Source organism: Dermacentor albipictus, chromosome 8 (genome assembly GCF_038994185.2).
Source record: "Dermacentor albipictus isolate Rhodes 1998 colony chromosome 8, USDA_Dalb.pri_finalv2, whole genome shotgun sequence".
Classification (NCBI taxonomy): Eukaryota; Metazoa; Arthropoda; class Arachnida; order Ixodida; family Ixodidae; genus Dermacentor; species Dermacentor albipictus.
Window position 1 is genome coordinate 15,172,420 of NC_091828.1, and position 16,611 is coordinate 15,189,030.

At 48.5% G+C, this 16,611-nt stretch overlaps 2 protein-coding genes across 2 annotated transcripts in view; one reads left to right on the plus strand and one right to left on the minus strand.

Annotated features, from left to right (window-relative positions):
• The window catches only part of LOC135896651 (trithorax group protein osa-like), a 238,164-nt gene that overhangs the window by 136,840 nt on the left and 84,713 nt on the right, over nt 1-16,611 (minus strand). Inside the window, exon 3 of the mRNA XM_065425128.2 lies at nt 10,945-12,694. Coding sequence (XP_065281200.2) covers nt 10,945-12,690 — 1,746 coding nt within the window. The 5' untranslated portion in view covers nt 12,691-12,694. The remainder of the gene's footprint in view (nt 1-10,944; nt 12,695-16,611) is intronic.
• Nucleotides 14,759-15,859, plus strand: LOC135896656 (uncharacterized). The gene has a single exon (XM_065425136.2). The coding sequence runs from the start codon at nt 14,759-14,761 to the stop codon at nt 15,857-15,859; it is 1,101 nt and encodes a 366-aa protein (XP_065281208.2).

The window sequence follows — 16,611 nt, forward strand, 5'->3', positions numbered from 1 at the left end:
GCAAGTGCCTATGAATCCTGCCGATCGCCCGAAGACAGCCTTCGTGACCCCAGACGGCCTATATGGATTCAACGTTATGCCGTTTGGGCTTTGCAACGCCCCTCCTCCATTCGAACGAATGATGGACAGTCTCCATCGCGGGCTAAAATGGAAGACATGCCTATGTTACCTTGTCGATGTAGTCGTCTTTTCTCCAGATTTCCCCACACATCTGTACCGTCTCGAACAAGTCCTGCAGTGCATCACCGAGGCAGGCCTCCGACTCAACTTGAAGAAATGTCGCTTTGGAGCCAAGCAGCTTGGAACATTCGGACACGTCGTATCGAAAGATGGCATACTACCTGATGCTTCCAAACTTCGTGCCGTCGCCGAATCCCCTAAACTTACGTCCCTGAAAGAACTTCGGAGCTTTATCGGGCTCTGCTCCTACTTTCGTTGTTTTATCCGGAATTTTGATTCTATCATTGCTCCCTTGACTCAGCTGCTTCGCGGTGACACACGACTTTCTACCTGGGCCACGGCTTGCGACGATTCTTTTGAAATAATGCGACGTTTGCTCACTTCGCCTCCCGTACTGCGCCATTTCGACCCCAAGGCCTCCACGGAAGCCCACACCGATGCCAGCGGCGTGGGACTTGGTGCCGCACTTGCACAGCGAAAAAGTGGGCATGATGAATACAAAGTAGCCTGCGCAAGCCGAACACTAACGAAAGCGGAATCCAACTACTCCGCCACCGAAAAGGAGTGCCTGGCTGTCATCTGGGCCGTTGGAATCTTGCCACCCTACCTGTACGGCCGCCCCTTCGACGTCGTTACAGATCACCGTGCTCTATGTTGGTCATCGACTTTAAAAGATCCGTCTGGCCACCTTGCGTGATGGGCTCTACGGTAACAAGACTTCGACATATGCGTCATTTACCCGTCTGGTCGTAAACATGCCGACGCGGATGCCCTCTTTTGGTCGCCCGCACCAAGTGACATGACTTGCATTTCAGTAATTGAGTCGGTGTTTTCGTCGCCTGTGCACGTCAACATATATGTGGAGCAACGCAAAGATGCCCGGATTGTGGCACTTATGGATTGCATCTCTGACACTTCAACAACACGCCCTTCACGCGCTATCCGCCGCCAAGCTTCTCGTTTTGAGTTGCGGGATAGTGTTCTCTATCGTTGGCCGCAAATGGTTACGAGTCATCCCTCGCCATATGCGCACAGATGTATGCTCCGCTCCCCATTCAGACCCGCAATGCCCCCATGCCGGCCTCTTCAAGACTTACGCCAGGCTTCGCTCCCGCTTTTATTGACGTGGCATGTATACTTTTGTGCGAAAGTACATTCGCTCGTGCACAGCGTGCCAACGACGCAAGCTTCCTGCCCCTCGTCCTTCTGGTCCTTTTCAGCCCATTCCTTGTCCGTCCCGACCGTTCAACCGCGCCGGCATTGATCTCTGCGGTACTCTTCCCTACACATCAGCTGGCAATCGCTGGATTATTGTCCCTGTCGACCACCTCACCAGCTATGCAGAAATTGCGGCGCTGCAAACAGCGACAGCCCTCGACATTGCCTCCTTCCTCCTGCATCACTTCCTACTGCGTCATGGGGCACCGCAGGAACTTCGGAGTTACAGAGGGCGTGCGTGTCTTTCCGAAGTTCTTACCGCCCTTTGACCGCGTGCCATACCGTCCATCGCACCACTACAGCTTATCATCTGGAAACGAAGGCCTAACAGAACGGTTCAATCGTACTTTGGGCCACATGCTATCCATGTACATTGCATCGGGTCATACCAACTGGGATCTTGTTTCGCCATATGTTACGTACGCCTATAGCACCGCTTCACAGGCCACAACGAGATTTTCGCCATTCTTTCTCGTATATGGCCGTGAACCTACTTGTACGCTCGACACCATTCTTTCTCGTATATGGCCGTGAACCTACTTGTACTCTCGACACCATTCGCCCCTACCGACCTGACCGATCAGAGGGCACGCCTCTGTCTGAAGCCTCCAAGTATGCCGAGGAATGCCGTCAGCTGGTCAATTCGTTCACGGCGGAAGACCAGTCTCCAAAAATTCCGTCGTGATGATGACCAACCTACCAGCCGGACTCACTAGTCTGGCTGTGGATACCTTCACGCACCCCTGGTCTATCCTCTAAACTCCTCGCACAATACCACGGTCCCTACCGCGTAGTACAACAGACGACGCCAGTCAACTACGTCATCGAGCCGCTAACGCCTTCTACTGACTTCAGGCATCGCGGATGCGAGACAGTGCACGTCCTGAGGCTTAAATCCAATTATGACCCCTTTGTCCTCGCTTCTCCCTTAGTCGCCCGGGTGGCTCCTTCTTCTTCAGGGGACTCTTGTAGCAAAGAAGACGGGCCCGCCCTATGGACGCACTATAATCATCGGCTCACCGACGAAGAGCGGCTCGCGGTCTCGGTGTCTGACGCTCGACTGAGACGGATGCGTTTCCGAGTGCTCAATAAACCGCGTTGCAATATATATATAGTTGAATGAACGAAGGAGCACACTTACGAAAATTGCATTTTTAATGTTGCAACGTTTCGGCCGTGGCACAGCCTGCGTCAGAATACAAGGCCATGCCACGGCCGAAACCTTCGAACATTATTCGTAAGTGTGCTTCTTCGTTTATTCAACTACCTATGCAGCGGACCTACGGAACTTTTCCTTCATATTGACACTTGTACTTACCTTTATCGGGCGACCACGTTTAGCCGCCTAACAAATGTTATCGTGCAGAGCAGGACGCGCCTGCACGTAAAAGACGTTTCTGGAAAGTTATCGATGCTTCTACCTGGCTGTCTGTTGTCGCCGAACCTTGCGTTATCTGATTTCATCGCGTGACGCGAATGGTGAAGAACTTTGTGGAAGGCACGCGGGCCCGAATGATTAGTCTGGAATATTCGACCACTGCTGTATAAAAGCCGACGCGCTTGACCCGCTGATCAGATTCCCGACGATCGCCGACCATGTTCGCCGCTATCGTTGTGCTATAAGTATAGCCTGTTTTGTGGGCACAGGTTCGCCCAATAAAAGCTAGTTTTGTATTCCACCGTATTGCTTCTTTCTTCACCGTCACTACCACGTGACATCTGGTGGAGGTGCTGGGTGCTGGGAGGTGCTGACGAAGATCCTCCGCCGCCGACGAAGACTACGAAGAAACGACCTCGACGACATAACGACAAGCCGCCGTCCCGACGAAGTCAGGAAGGCAAGACTACGACGAACGATGACTTGACGACACGACGTTCCGACTTCAGTTCAACACGACGCAGCCGTGATCCGACGCCAAGACCTGACTGCAACGCCAGACAAAGGACCACCGACCTCGACGTGCTTCTCGACGGCCACGCAGTTACCGCCTTAGTCGACACAGGGGCTGATTACTCCGTAATGAGTGGACACATCGCCGCCCATTTGAAGAAATTTAAAACTGCATGGGAAGGCCCTCAAATTCGAACCACTGGAGGACACCTCATTACGCCGTCTGGAGTCTGCACGGCAAGAATTACCGTTCATGACCGGACTTACCCTGCCACCTTCGTTATCCTCCAACAGTGTTCACGAGACGTCATTCTCGGCATGGACTTCCTGAACCAACATGGCGCAGTCATAGACCTGAAGTCGAAGTCAATAACGCTGTCGGAAGATCAAGCGATACCGCCGGAGAGCCCTCGTAGTCACCACGCCTTGAGGGTGCTCGAAGATCAAGTGAGCATCCCACCTCGCTCCAGCATTGTCATTTCGGTCGGCCCCGAAACACCCGTTGACGTAGAAGGCGTCATCGAAGGCGACCAACGTCTACTGCTCGACCGTGAAATATGCGTCGCAAGAGGGATCGCTCGACTGCACGGAGGAAACACGAAGGTGTTGCTGACAAACTTCAGCCAGGAGTTCAAACCCATCAACAAGGGCACGACGATCGCATACATCGAGGAAATTCAGGAAACCAGTGATGCGTTTGTCCTCTCGGATTCTGTCGCATCTACCACGACGACCGTAGTCCCCGAGCCAGACTTCGACATAAATCCAAGTCTCCCCATGATTAAGAAGCAACAGCTCAGAAGTCTGCTTCGACGATACAAAGACTGCTTTTCGACGTCATCGAGGATTCGACAAACCCCAGTCGCAAAGCATCGCATAATAACCGAAGAGTGCGCTCGACCACTCCGCCAGAGCCCTTACCGAGTTTCGACGCGAGAACGCGAAGCTATAAGACACCAAGTCGACGAAATGCTGCGCGACGACATCATCCAGCCGTCGAAAAGCCCGTGGGCGTCTCCAGTTGTTTTAGTGAAGAAAATGGACGGAACCCTACGTTTCTGCGTCGATTATCGTCGATTGAACAAAATCACGAAGAAAGACGTATACCCCCTCCCACGGATAGACGACGCATTGGATCGGCTCTGCAATGCTAAATACTTCTCATCGATGGACCTCAAGTCTGGCTATTGGCAAATAGAAGTCGACGAAAGAGATCGCGAAAAGACGGCCTTCATCCCCCCAGACGGCCCCTACGAGTTCAAGGTTATGCCATTCGGACTGTGCTCGGCGCCTGCAACGTTCCAGCGCGTCATGGACACCGTGTTAGCAGGATTGAAGTGGCAGACCTGTCTCGTTTACTTGGATGACGTCGTCGTCTTCGCCGGAAATTTCGACGATCACCTGAGGCGGCTTGCGACAGTACTAGACGCCGTCAAGTCATCAGGGCTCACTCTGAAGCCGGAAAAGTGCCGCTTTGCTTACGATGAGCTTCTGTTCCTAGGCCACGTAATCAGCAAATCTGGTGTCCGCCCAGACCCGCAAAAGACAGCTGCCATCGCACAGTTCCCGCAACCCATCGACAAGAAGGCAGTGCGTAGATTCCTTGGCATGTGTGCCTACTACAGGCGCTTTGTCAAGGACTTTTCACGCATCGCCGAGCCGTTGACACGTCTAACTAAATGTGATGTCGAGTTCAAGTGGGAAACGCCGCAGGCCGACGCATTTGAAGAACTCAAACGACGCATGCAGCCGCCGCCGGTACTTGCGCACTTCGACGAGTACGCCGATACAGAAATCCATACTGACGCCAGTAGCCTAGGCCTCGGTGCCGTTCTAGTCCAGAGGAGAAACGGAGTCGAACAGGTGATAGCTTACGCTAGGCGGTCACTGTCAAAAGCGGAAGGCAACTATTCTAGGACCGAAAAGGAATGCCTCGCCATCGTTTGGGCTACAGCTAAATTTCACCCTTATCTTTATGGCAGGCCATTCAAAGTCGTCAGTGACCATCACGCGTTGTGTTGGCTAGCGAATATAAAGGATCCTTCAGGACGACTGGCACGGTGGGGCCTCAGACTCCAAGAATACGACATCACTGTAACCTACAAGACCGGACGAAAGCACTCCGATGCCGATTGTCTATCACGCGCACCCATTGACCCGCCGCCGCAAGATGACGAGAATGACGACGCCTTCCTTGGAATGATAAGCGCGGAAGACTTCGCCGAACAGCGACGGGCAGACCCGGAGCTGAAAGGCCTCGTCGAATATTTGGAAGGGCACACCGACGTTGTCCCCAGGGCATTTAAGCGCAGATTATCTTCCTTCACGCTTCAAAACAATCTACTCGTGAAGAAGAACTTCTTCCCAGTCCGCGCCAACTACCTTCTTGTTGTGCCGTCAGGACTTCGTCCAGAAGTATTGCATGCCCTACATGAAGATCCGACCGCTGGACACCTAGGATTTTCCCGGACACTATCGAGGATACAAGAAAAGTATTATTGGCCGCACCTGACCGCCGACGTCGCCCGTTATGTCAGAACATGCCGAGACTGTCAGCGACGCAAGACACCGCCGACAAGGCCAGCCGGATTACTACAGCCAATCGAGCCTCCTTGCCGACCATTCCAGCAGATCGGGATGGACTTGCTGGGACCCTTTCCGACGTCAACAACCGCAAATAAGTGGATCGTCGTGGCGACGGACTACCTCACCCGCTTCGCTGAAACTAAAGCACTGCCGAAAGGTAGCGCAGCCGAAGTGGCGAAATTCTTTGTCGAAAACATCCTGCTGCGACATGGCGCCCCAGAAGTCCTCATCACCGACAGAGGAACGGCCTTTACAGCGGAGCTCACTCAAGCCATTCTGAACTACAGTCAGACAAGGCACAGGAGGACAACGGCCTACCACCCGCAGACGAATGGTCTTACGGAGCGGCTGAATAAGACCCTCGCCGACATGCTAGCGATGTACGTCGACGTCGAACACAAGACGTGGGGTGCCGTCCTGCCGTACGTAACATTTGCGTACAACACGGCGGTGCAAGAAACAACGCAGATCGCGCCGTTCAAGTTGGTTTACGGCAGGAACCCGATGACGACGCTCGACGCCATGTTGCCGCACGTCACTGACGAAGAGAATCTTGACGTCGCTGCCTATCTCCAGCGCGCCGAAGAAGCCCGACCACTCGCCCGCCTACGGATCAAAAACCAGCAGCGTACCGACAGCCGACACTACAACCTCCGACGACGCATCGTCGAGTACCAGCCCGGCGACCGTGTTTGGGTATGGACCCCGATACGCCGATGAGGACTGAGTGAGAAACTACTGCGACGCTATTTCGGACCCTACAAGGTCATCCGACGTATTGGCGCACTGGACTATGAGGTCGTACCAGACGGCATTTCGCATTCACAGCGGCGCCGCGCACGACCTGAAGTGGTCCACGTAGTGCGTCTTAAACCGTTTTACGGATGCTAACGAACTTCCCTTATTTTGTTGGTTTCTTTGCTACGATTGCTTATTTATTAGTTTCGTTTGTTTGCAGCATCGTGTCGATGCTTTTTAAGAGGGGGGTAATGACACGTGTACTTACACTCTAAGAAGAATTCCGGGGAAAACGGGAGTAACTGCGCAGTTCGTCCCAAAAAGGGCGCTTTCGTCCCTCAAGGGAGCAACTGCATGGTTGTGCGTGCCGTGTGCAAATTTTGGAGAGTAAGTGTTTAGTCCCTGGTCGGAAAGAGAGCAACGGGAGGACGAACGGCAACAGTTACTCCCCATGCGCTCCGCTGTTTTCGTCCGTGTCGTGTAGTGATGCGGCAAAAACTGTATTGTCTATAAATCGTGAATAGTTCGAAGTTCGTGCACTGTCCATTGAACTACATGCAAAGCAGCACTTTGCATCTTCGTGAGAAAATTGCGTGAAATTTAAAGTAGGAATGTGAAGAGCCATGCCCTTAATGCGCACCCCATAAGTGAGCGATACACTTTAAACGCGCAAGTCATTGATAGACTGCCAGATTTTGCTGGTCAATAGTACCTAAGTTCTTTCCGTTCCAAGGAGATTACGAACTTAACTGAAGCGATGTGTAGCTCAAACGGGACACACTAAGCGACAGAGCAATTGTCCGTCTCTGTCATCTTAGGTGCCCCGTTTGAGCTCGCTACACGTTTACATCGTGTAGTGCCTCAGTTTAAAGCACCCAAAGAATACTCGGGCATATTTCTTTTCACACTCGCTTATGGTTGCAAGTACACTCAACGTTACACTCTCCCCGCACAGCATACACAAAATGCCGAGTCGCTTTTACATTGCCGCACCTGCGTTCCGATGCTTAACTTGTCTCAATTTCATACCCCCGTAAAGCAATCTGCCGTGGTGCAGTGGTTAGAATAGCTAACATGCGAGCGCGAGGACGTGAGTTCGAATCCCGCTTTCGGGCACCTTTTTTTTTCGTTTTTTTTCAGCTCAGTAATCTTTTTTATTAGCGTATAAATGCCTAATTTCATTAATTCCACCTTTGCAGAGCATCGGAAATAATGACCGTTACTCCTTTGAGGAGCATCGGAAAAGAGCAACTGTTAGTCCTCGGAGGAGTAACGGCATGGGGAGTAACAGTTCATCCCCTCGCACTTACCCCCTAAAGGGAGGAATGGCTGTGGCAGATCAGTTGCTCCCCTAAAGGAGTAACCTCGATACCCCATTTCCTCCTTTTCTTCTTAGAGTGTATCTTTATCGGGCGACCACGTTTAGCCGCCTAACAAATGTTATCGTGCAGCGCAGGACGCGCCTGCACGTAAAAGACGTTTCTGGAAAGTTATCGATGCTTCTACCCGGCTGTCTGTTGTCGCCGAACCTTGTGTTATCTGATTTCATCGCGTGACGCGAATGGTGTAGAACTTTGTGGAAGGCACGCGGGCCCGAACGATTAGTCTGGAATATTCAACCACTGCTGTATAAAAGCCGACGCGCTTGGCCCGCTGATCAGATTCCCGACGATCGCCGACCGTGTTCGCCGCTATCGTTGTGCTATAAGTGTAGCCTGTTTTGTGGGCACAGGTTCGCCCAATAAAAGCTAGTTTTGTATTCCACCGTATTGCTTCTTTCTTCACCGTCACTACCACGTGACAATATATATATATATACGCGGAGGAAGGAAACTAAGGAGAGGCCCTGACGTCACTCTTTGTGAAGCAAAAGTGAAGCCGGAAGTTGGCGTTGCTCATGGCGATGCTCCGCCTTTTGTGCCACCCGCCTCTCTTGCTTACATCTTTCGCGAAACCACGCCGCGCTGCGCGTGGTTTCACGCGCGGAGCGCGCGCGCTCGCGCAACATCCGGCAGAGCACGGTGCAGGTAACACAGCGCAACAAGAAACAGTGACGAACGCAAACCCGCCCACACAGCGCCTTTGCCACGGCACGAAACCTACCAGAGCAACACGTGCGAGCGCCGCTCAAAACCATAACAACGCCGCCATTGTGGCCCAAAAGGCGTGACCATACAACAAAAAAATAAAAAAGCAGCAAAAAAATGAGAACCTACTACGTCATGTCCGCCACACTTTTCTCCTAGCGCGCGGAGGGGGTAGGGCCTCTCCTTAGTTTCCTTCCTCCGTGTATATATATATATATATATATATATATATATATATATATATATATGGGAGAAAAGTGTGGCGGACATGACGTAGTAGGTTCTCATTTTCTCAGTAGGTTCTCAAAAAAATGAGAACCTACTACGTCATGTCCGCCACACTTTTCTCCAAGCGCGCGGAGGGGGTAGGGCCTCTCCTTAGTTTCCTTCCTCCGTGTATATATATATATATATATATATATATATATATATATATATATATATATATATATATATATATATATATATATATATATATATAGGAAGGGACAAGTGATGGGCTGATACGCGTGTGGTATGAATGAATGTGGAGGAAAATTTAGTTGCCTAACTTCGTAGCCCGTCACTTGTCCCTTCTACTAGTACGTCACTATTCCCCTTTTTCTGTGTCTGTCTTTGCTTGATAACATAGCACATATTGAGCACATATTGAGGTTCTGTTGTCACGTGGCGGTTGGTTTTTGCAATTCATTTCGGTGCGTTTTTATGCTTTGTATTTTAGATGATATGTTTGCAATGGCCATCAGTCTGTACACTTATCAGCTCTCCTTTGAACGATTCAGATGCATTTTGTTCGCCCATTTTATTCGTTTTTCATGTAAACTGTAAACATAGCTTCATTTGGTTGATATGCACAATTATATTAACTGTACTGGCACTATGCAATGTATTCTGATGAAGGCCGGACCCCGGCCGAAATGTTCACTTCACTGTGAATATTTACCCGGACCCAGAATTGGTTTCTGTCTGGTATATATACATAAAGAAATAAAATATATATATATATATATATATATATATATATATATATATATATATATATATATATATATATATATATATATATATATATATATATATATATGTATATATATAGAATGCGCCTGATTTCCCCAATGAACGTGTCGTTGTCTGCTTTCGTGCTGTTTGTTCAATAATATCGATAGAAGCATGACGTGAGGATTGTTAGCGTGGAAATAGGTGATCTGCCCTCCCGTCCCTCGAACATGCAACCGGCTGTGGCTACTGAGTGGCTGACATGAGCTTTCGCTCTCAAGGCCCTATTTTATATCGATCGGTTGCATATTTGATTCACTTGTTTCCCTTAAGCATTTACCGGTATAAAGCTGCGGCTCCGCCAATGCTGGAATCCGTCAAAAGGCTGCAATGAAATTAATAAAAAAATAGATTGATACATTAAAGAAATATAATAAAAGTGGAGGAAAAGCATAAGTACGAAGTAAGATTTGAGTCATTGACACAGAGAAAGCTAAATTTGGTTTTACATACTCATTATCGCAAGAAGGATTCTAGCGAGCAGCCAACAGTAGATTGAGTGATCAGTTATACGGCAAATATTTTGGGCTGGTTAGAAAGTATTGCCTTAAATATATTGGTAATCATGAACCTAAGTTGAATTCAGGACAATCGTTTCTCCCTCGGCACATGCGCCAACATTACACATCAAATCCAGTAGCGAATTCACGATCTTATAACCCATTAATTTTTCTAACTGTCTCGTCTGCTCGACTTCCTTTGATACCCATATGGTTACCATACCGGTCTATGACTCCCCCCCCCCCCATCATTACATGACCTTCGCGAACCTTATTTTTATTCTTAAACATAATAACATCTACCGATGCCCAGACATTGCATGTGGTATTGCCATCTTTCTATCACTTGCCTTTATGCGTCATTTTCGATTGCTCGGCGCACGATTCTTTGCGAACGGTATTTCATCCTGTGCTATTTATAAAACAATACTCCGCAGTTGCCACTGTGTCTACGATAGGAAATTGTCTAACAAATTTGTTCAGTAGCTCCAATTTGCTTGCGAGGCACTCAGGGTTGAAATCTCGAGGGCAGACTGTGGTCTGCCTGTTCTGATGCATGAATGTGCGAATTTTCTTTCATCAAACCTACATCCCACTTCGAAGAAAACGATCCCGCGTGCGCGATGTCGAGCGGAAATAGCGCCCTACAAGCACACATAAGACTGGTATGCGTGTGCGGTGCACTTACGTGGGGACACGACGGGCCTCTGCATTGCTGGTCCTTTGGCGGCAATACAACTTCGGGAACATACTGTGACTCCGCGGGAACCCTGTCGTCGTGCGGCGACTCTGCATCAAGACTCTTAGCGTCAGGATGTTGGCCTGTTTTCTCGCCTACTACGCCATCTTGTTTGCCTTGTGCAGGAACGTCAGGAGATTGCACTGGAGGAGATGCTTGCGATCCACCAGGCGTATAGTTTGGCAGTTGCGGCTGGCCTGGCAGTCCATTGCTGGATCCTTGAGCAAAGCCTTGAGGCCCTTGATTGTAACCTGGACTTTGGTTGCCTGCAGGGTTAACTCGATGAGGATAACCGCTGGGATCCTGCGTGTAGCCCGGATAGCCCTGTGGTCCTTGTATGTAGCCAGGACCTTGAGGTGCTCCGGGATTAGGATAATGGGGGCGCTGGGGAATCTGCGCATTGCCTTGAACAGGGTAGCCTGGACTTTGAGGTCCTTGGGGGCCATAGGAAGGTCCTTGAGGACCACCCTGCGGAAATCCTCCAGGATAACCGGCGAAACCTTGAGGCAATACATTGGGGTAGCCACCAAAGCCACCACCATAGTTGGGATATCCATTGTTGGGGTAACCCGGGAATCCTGCGCTATACGGTTGCTGCGGGCACGTGCACTGGCACACAGGGCAGCCAGGCAGCGCCTGTCCTAAGGAAGGAGGTACCAGAGGACCAGGAGCTACGATAGGCGGGGCGCTTTCGTTGTCCTTGGAGGGCAACGCAGGCTGTTCTTGTGAAACAATAGGAAACGAAGAAACGCTTTGTCCCAACGGCGGTGCGGGCTTCAGTTCTGAAGTTACTACTTCCGGTTGTTTCTTAGGTGGCACATCAGCTAAAGGTGTCGACGTGGCCTCCGTAGGGTACTTGTTGGCTGGAGGTGGCGGCACAACATTAGGTTTATTTTCTGTGGCAGCGGGAAGAGGGTTATTGTACAGCGCAACTGGAGGTTTTGCCGGGAATTGACCCTCGCCATCTGGGTAAGCTGCCGCAGGCACGGACTTGAGTGGACTCTGCTGTGGTCCGTCGGGGTGCTTGCCGTTTGGAGGGAGTGCTTCCCTGGTCGCTTCTGGGTTATATATAGGAAGTGGAAGATTGTTTGTTGGAGGAACGCCTCCGTGCAAGTCTGGGTATTTTTCTGGCATCGGTGAGTTCGGCACACCCGTCGTTTTGTCATGGTGTTTCTGCACTGGGGGAGCCTCTGCTTCGGTCAAATCGGGGAACTTTGCAAGAATCGGTGGCCTGCTGGGTGGAAGGTAAGCTGGCGATATACCGAGAGGATTTTCCCCAATTGGTTGCTTATCAACAGGCTCTCCGGCCAAAGGTGGCTTCACAAGTGAATGATCACCAGCGTTGGTATAACTGTACAGGGGATCATCCATGCTAGCGGGAGGTTTAGTTTGTTGGGGTGATGAAGGAGGGTGTGGGTGGTGTGGTGAGTGCTTGGCCCCGTTATGTGGGTGCTTTGGTCGTTGCTTGTTGTGGGGGGGACGTTCACCTTTTTCTTCAGACGATGTGCTCTCGTCCAGATCATCCGGCGAAACGGAGTATACAACACCATCGGGTCCCTGTAGTGCGAAGCGCCGACCAGCTAATCCAGCAGGCCTCACTCTGCCTAGGGTCCCAGGCCTGCCACCCGTAGCCGCATGAAGGTTGATGATGTCGGCGCACATCAGTGCCAATGCCCACACGACGACGCTATTCATAGTTCTGCAAAACAGATTGTCGATAGGGTATAAATTAGTAAATTGTACTAACGAACAAGCTTCATCAAGTAAAACGCAAGCAGACCTGCACTTAGACCGGGAACATAATTCTTCTGGCGTAAGCATTCGCGAAAGAGACAGAACTGCGAGATTTACAAATTCTTATAAAGAACGTAAATGGGCGCGTTTAGACAGTTGCATTCGCCCTAACTACTCAAAGGTAAGCATCGCAGGCGATAATGCCTCACATATATAACAGATAAAGACTAGCTCAGCGGAACACTGCTAAGTAGTGAATATATTCAATATTAATATTATTCAGAAACCTTATTGCACGTGTCATACTTTTAGAGTCCAGCAAACAATAAATTCGTGCTGCTTATCGCCATACATGATACCAAAATGACTAAAACACGGAAATCCTGAGTAATTTATTTATTCATGAGTAAATTTATTTATTTAAGATACCTTCCAGGCCACTAGAGGCACTGCGTAAGGATGGAGAGTACAATCAAAGATTATAAAATACAATACTTAGAATACATATGTAAATAAATATACAAAAAGTACAGGGTAATAAATGCGCTAATATACCGTAATATAGCGTTACAATATGTACAAGGAACAAACCTAATGCTTCGAACACGACAGCTCATTCAAAAATAAAATTTGGCACATTAAAATACAGTCACAGGAATTACAGAGCGAGTGCGACATAATTAGGCCATAACAAAACAGTATTTAACGCATAGTTGTGCATTAATAATGGGAAAGGCAACGTAGGAAAATACGTTACGTTATGTAGAATTTTATATATGCGTTGTTAGAAGAGCCTTGGAATTTTTTTCGTCACTCTCATAAGGTATAATGTTAGGAAGGTCATTCGAAAGGCGAATCGCTCTTGCAAGAGCGGAGTTTGTTGAATGAATTAGTGTTTCCGTAATGCGCATGAAATTGACCGATTGTACAACCTTTGTGACTTATTATCAGTAGTTTCAAGTGGCAGAATTGATGGCGCTGTTTGACGGATGCACTTATGAAATAATTATAGCAGGGATACATCACAACGATCATACTTTAGTTACAGTCATTGTTATAGTCATAACAACGTGAAATAAAACACGCAGCCCTAGTCTGAATAGATTCTAATTTTTTTTATATAGAATATTTCTGATGGGGGAACCAGACAGATGCAACGTATTCAAGCTGAGGTCGAACAAATGTTAGGTATGCTAGCTTATGAATGTCTTTATCAGAATTATGTACCTTGCGTTGCATGTACCTTAATGTCTCGAAGAATTTGCGCATATATATGTATGCAATGTGCGAGTACTACGGAAAAGCCGTAGTTAGATTAACACCAATAAATTTATATTGAGTATCATGCAAATAGTGATGTTATTTATGTGATAAAAACGTAAAATTAGTGATAATTTTACACTTAGACACGTTAACGTTCATTATTTAGTGTTACACCGAAGAGAATTACGTTCTAAAGCATTTGGAGACATGTATGATCATCGGCACCATTAATAGAATGATAAAGAATGCGGTCGTCCGCAAAAATGCGCACGTGTGAGGAAATGTTATTCGGTAAATCATTACCGTATATTAGAAATAGTAACGGCCCAAGAACGTTCCCTTCTGGTTTACCTGAAATAACGTGTGAAAGAGCAAAATTAATAAGTGCTGTGAATTCCTGACGATTAGATAGGAAATTGTGAATACGTGTTAGTGTAGGAGAATCTAATTTAAGAGAGGATAACTTCAGACGGCAACGTACTACAAGGTCGAATGCTTTTGAAAAGTTTCATGTTAATACGTAAATCAGTTGTTAATTCGAATAATTGTGCATCGCTTGACAATTATCTGCGAAATCCTTGTTGGTGGGCTCGGCGGCTGTGCCCAGACGCAGATCGCTGAACCGTTCACTCTTGTCATGCAGGTGTTTCGGCGCGCATTCGTGCGCCTGTTGGTTCCAGCCCTAGTGACGGCTTCCCTGGCAGCCCCGCTGCAATATTGTGTTTGGTCAGGTGAAACTGACAGGATTGCCTGTCACCCCTCCCTGATGTGCGCCCCTGGTTCCTCAACTGAACCACCCTTCAAGCCCCTGGATTTCTTCGGGAGCGGCGGATCTGCGTTTTCGATGATACCACTACTGAAGACGGTGGTGCTCGATGCAGCATGGACAAACCCGTCGTCATCGACATCAACCTTACGGTCAACTACAAAAGAGCAGGCACTACCGGTGGCGCCTTATGGGCTCGGCGGCTGTGCACAGACGCAGATCGCTAAACGGTTCACTCTCGTCATGCAGGTTGGTAATGCTTACAGTCTTTTTTGTAAGAAGTCTAGCATTTATTTCGTGCTTCAGCTGCCGAGCCCGCACTGCTGCCTTCTTGTCACTTTTGAGTGCTCTCATGCAATTCGTGCCTTGTTGATGATGTCGGGCGATATTGTAAGCAACCCGGGGCCGGACTCCAACGCATTACTAGCTGAATTGAAGAACTTATCTGCTGGCCAGTCGCAATTAATCAGTCAGGTTCAAGACCTGAAAGTTCATTTATTGCCGACGGACAAAGCTATTGCGGATATGGGCAAACGCATGATTGATCTAGAGGGGCATTATCAAAATCTTGTCTCCCTGCGCTCTGACTTTCAAACCGTGAAAACGTGTACCGTTCAAGTGGCCACCGGGGTACACAGGCTTGAAACGCGTATTGATGACGCCGAGAACCAGTCACGACGGAATAATCTTATTTTTTATGGCCTCCCTGAATCAACTGGATCAGAGGCGATTGCCCAGGCCGAGCAACTTATCATCAAGCACTGCCACGACCATTTTAATATTTGTATCGAGCCGAAAGAAATTGAGCGCGCACATCGTCTTGGTCATCGCACAGGTACTAACCGCCACCGTCCTATCATAGCAAAATTCACCTTCCATAAAACAAAAGAATTCATTCTTTCTAACGGCCGCAAGTTCAAAGGAACCAGCTTCAGCGTTGGAGAGGATTTCACTTGTTCCGTACAAAGCGCTCGCGGGCATCTCATTACTTACGCAAAAAGCAAATCATTACCTTTTTCTTTGCGATTCAAAACACTGTATATGGGCCATACGCGCTACGTCTACAACGAGCAAACGCAGTCTGTCAAAGAAATAATATAGCAATTTCTCTGTCGTAAAAATGTCTGCTACGCTGTTAAACCCAAATCTAACATATCATTGTCTGTAATCTTCGCCAACGCACGCAGTTTCCTTCCCAAACGTGACGCTTTTTCCAAGAGTGTTTTATCATCCAACAGTAATATAACGGTGATAACCATAACGTGGCTAACAGAAGATATAACAGACACAGAAGTGTGCCGACCTACCGGAATTTCATGTCTACCGAAAGGATGGCAAAGGCATGCGGGGGGGCGGGGGTTGTACTGGTTGCTGTGCACCAACAGTTATCGTGCTCCGTAGCCAAAAACATCACTTCTGATCTTGAAGTATTATGGCTAATTATTCATGCATCCCCCCATATTATCATTCTAGGTGTTTGCTATAGGCCTCCAAACAATATTCCAGATTTCACATTTAAACTAAATAACAGTTTGAGTGACCTTAGTAATCAACACCCGCAAGCAGAAGTCCTCCTTTTTGGTGATTTTAACTTTCCTCGAGTAGACTGGAGCAATGACGTCCCCATAACTATGGGCAGTGAGCCTGCCAGAGGTTTTGTGGATTTCTGCCCTAATTTCAGTATAACCCAACTTGTATCAGAACCTACACGCGTTGCACTGAGCACATCTAGCATCCTAGATCTCATCCTAACCAGTAATCCGGAAAGCTTATCATCAATAGCACATCTACCTGAAGTCAGCGACCATGAAGTAATTCACGCCACATTTTTGTTTCAACCCGTAAAACGCCAT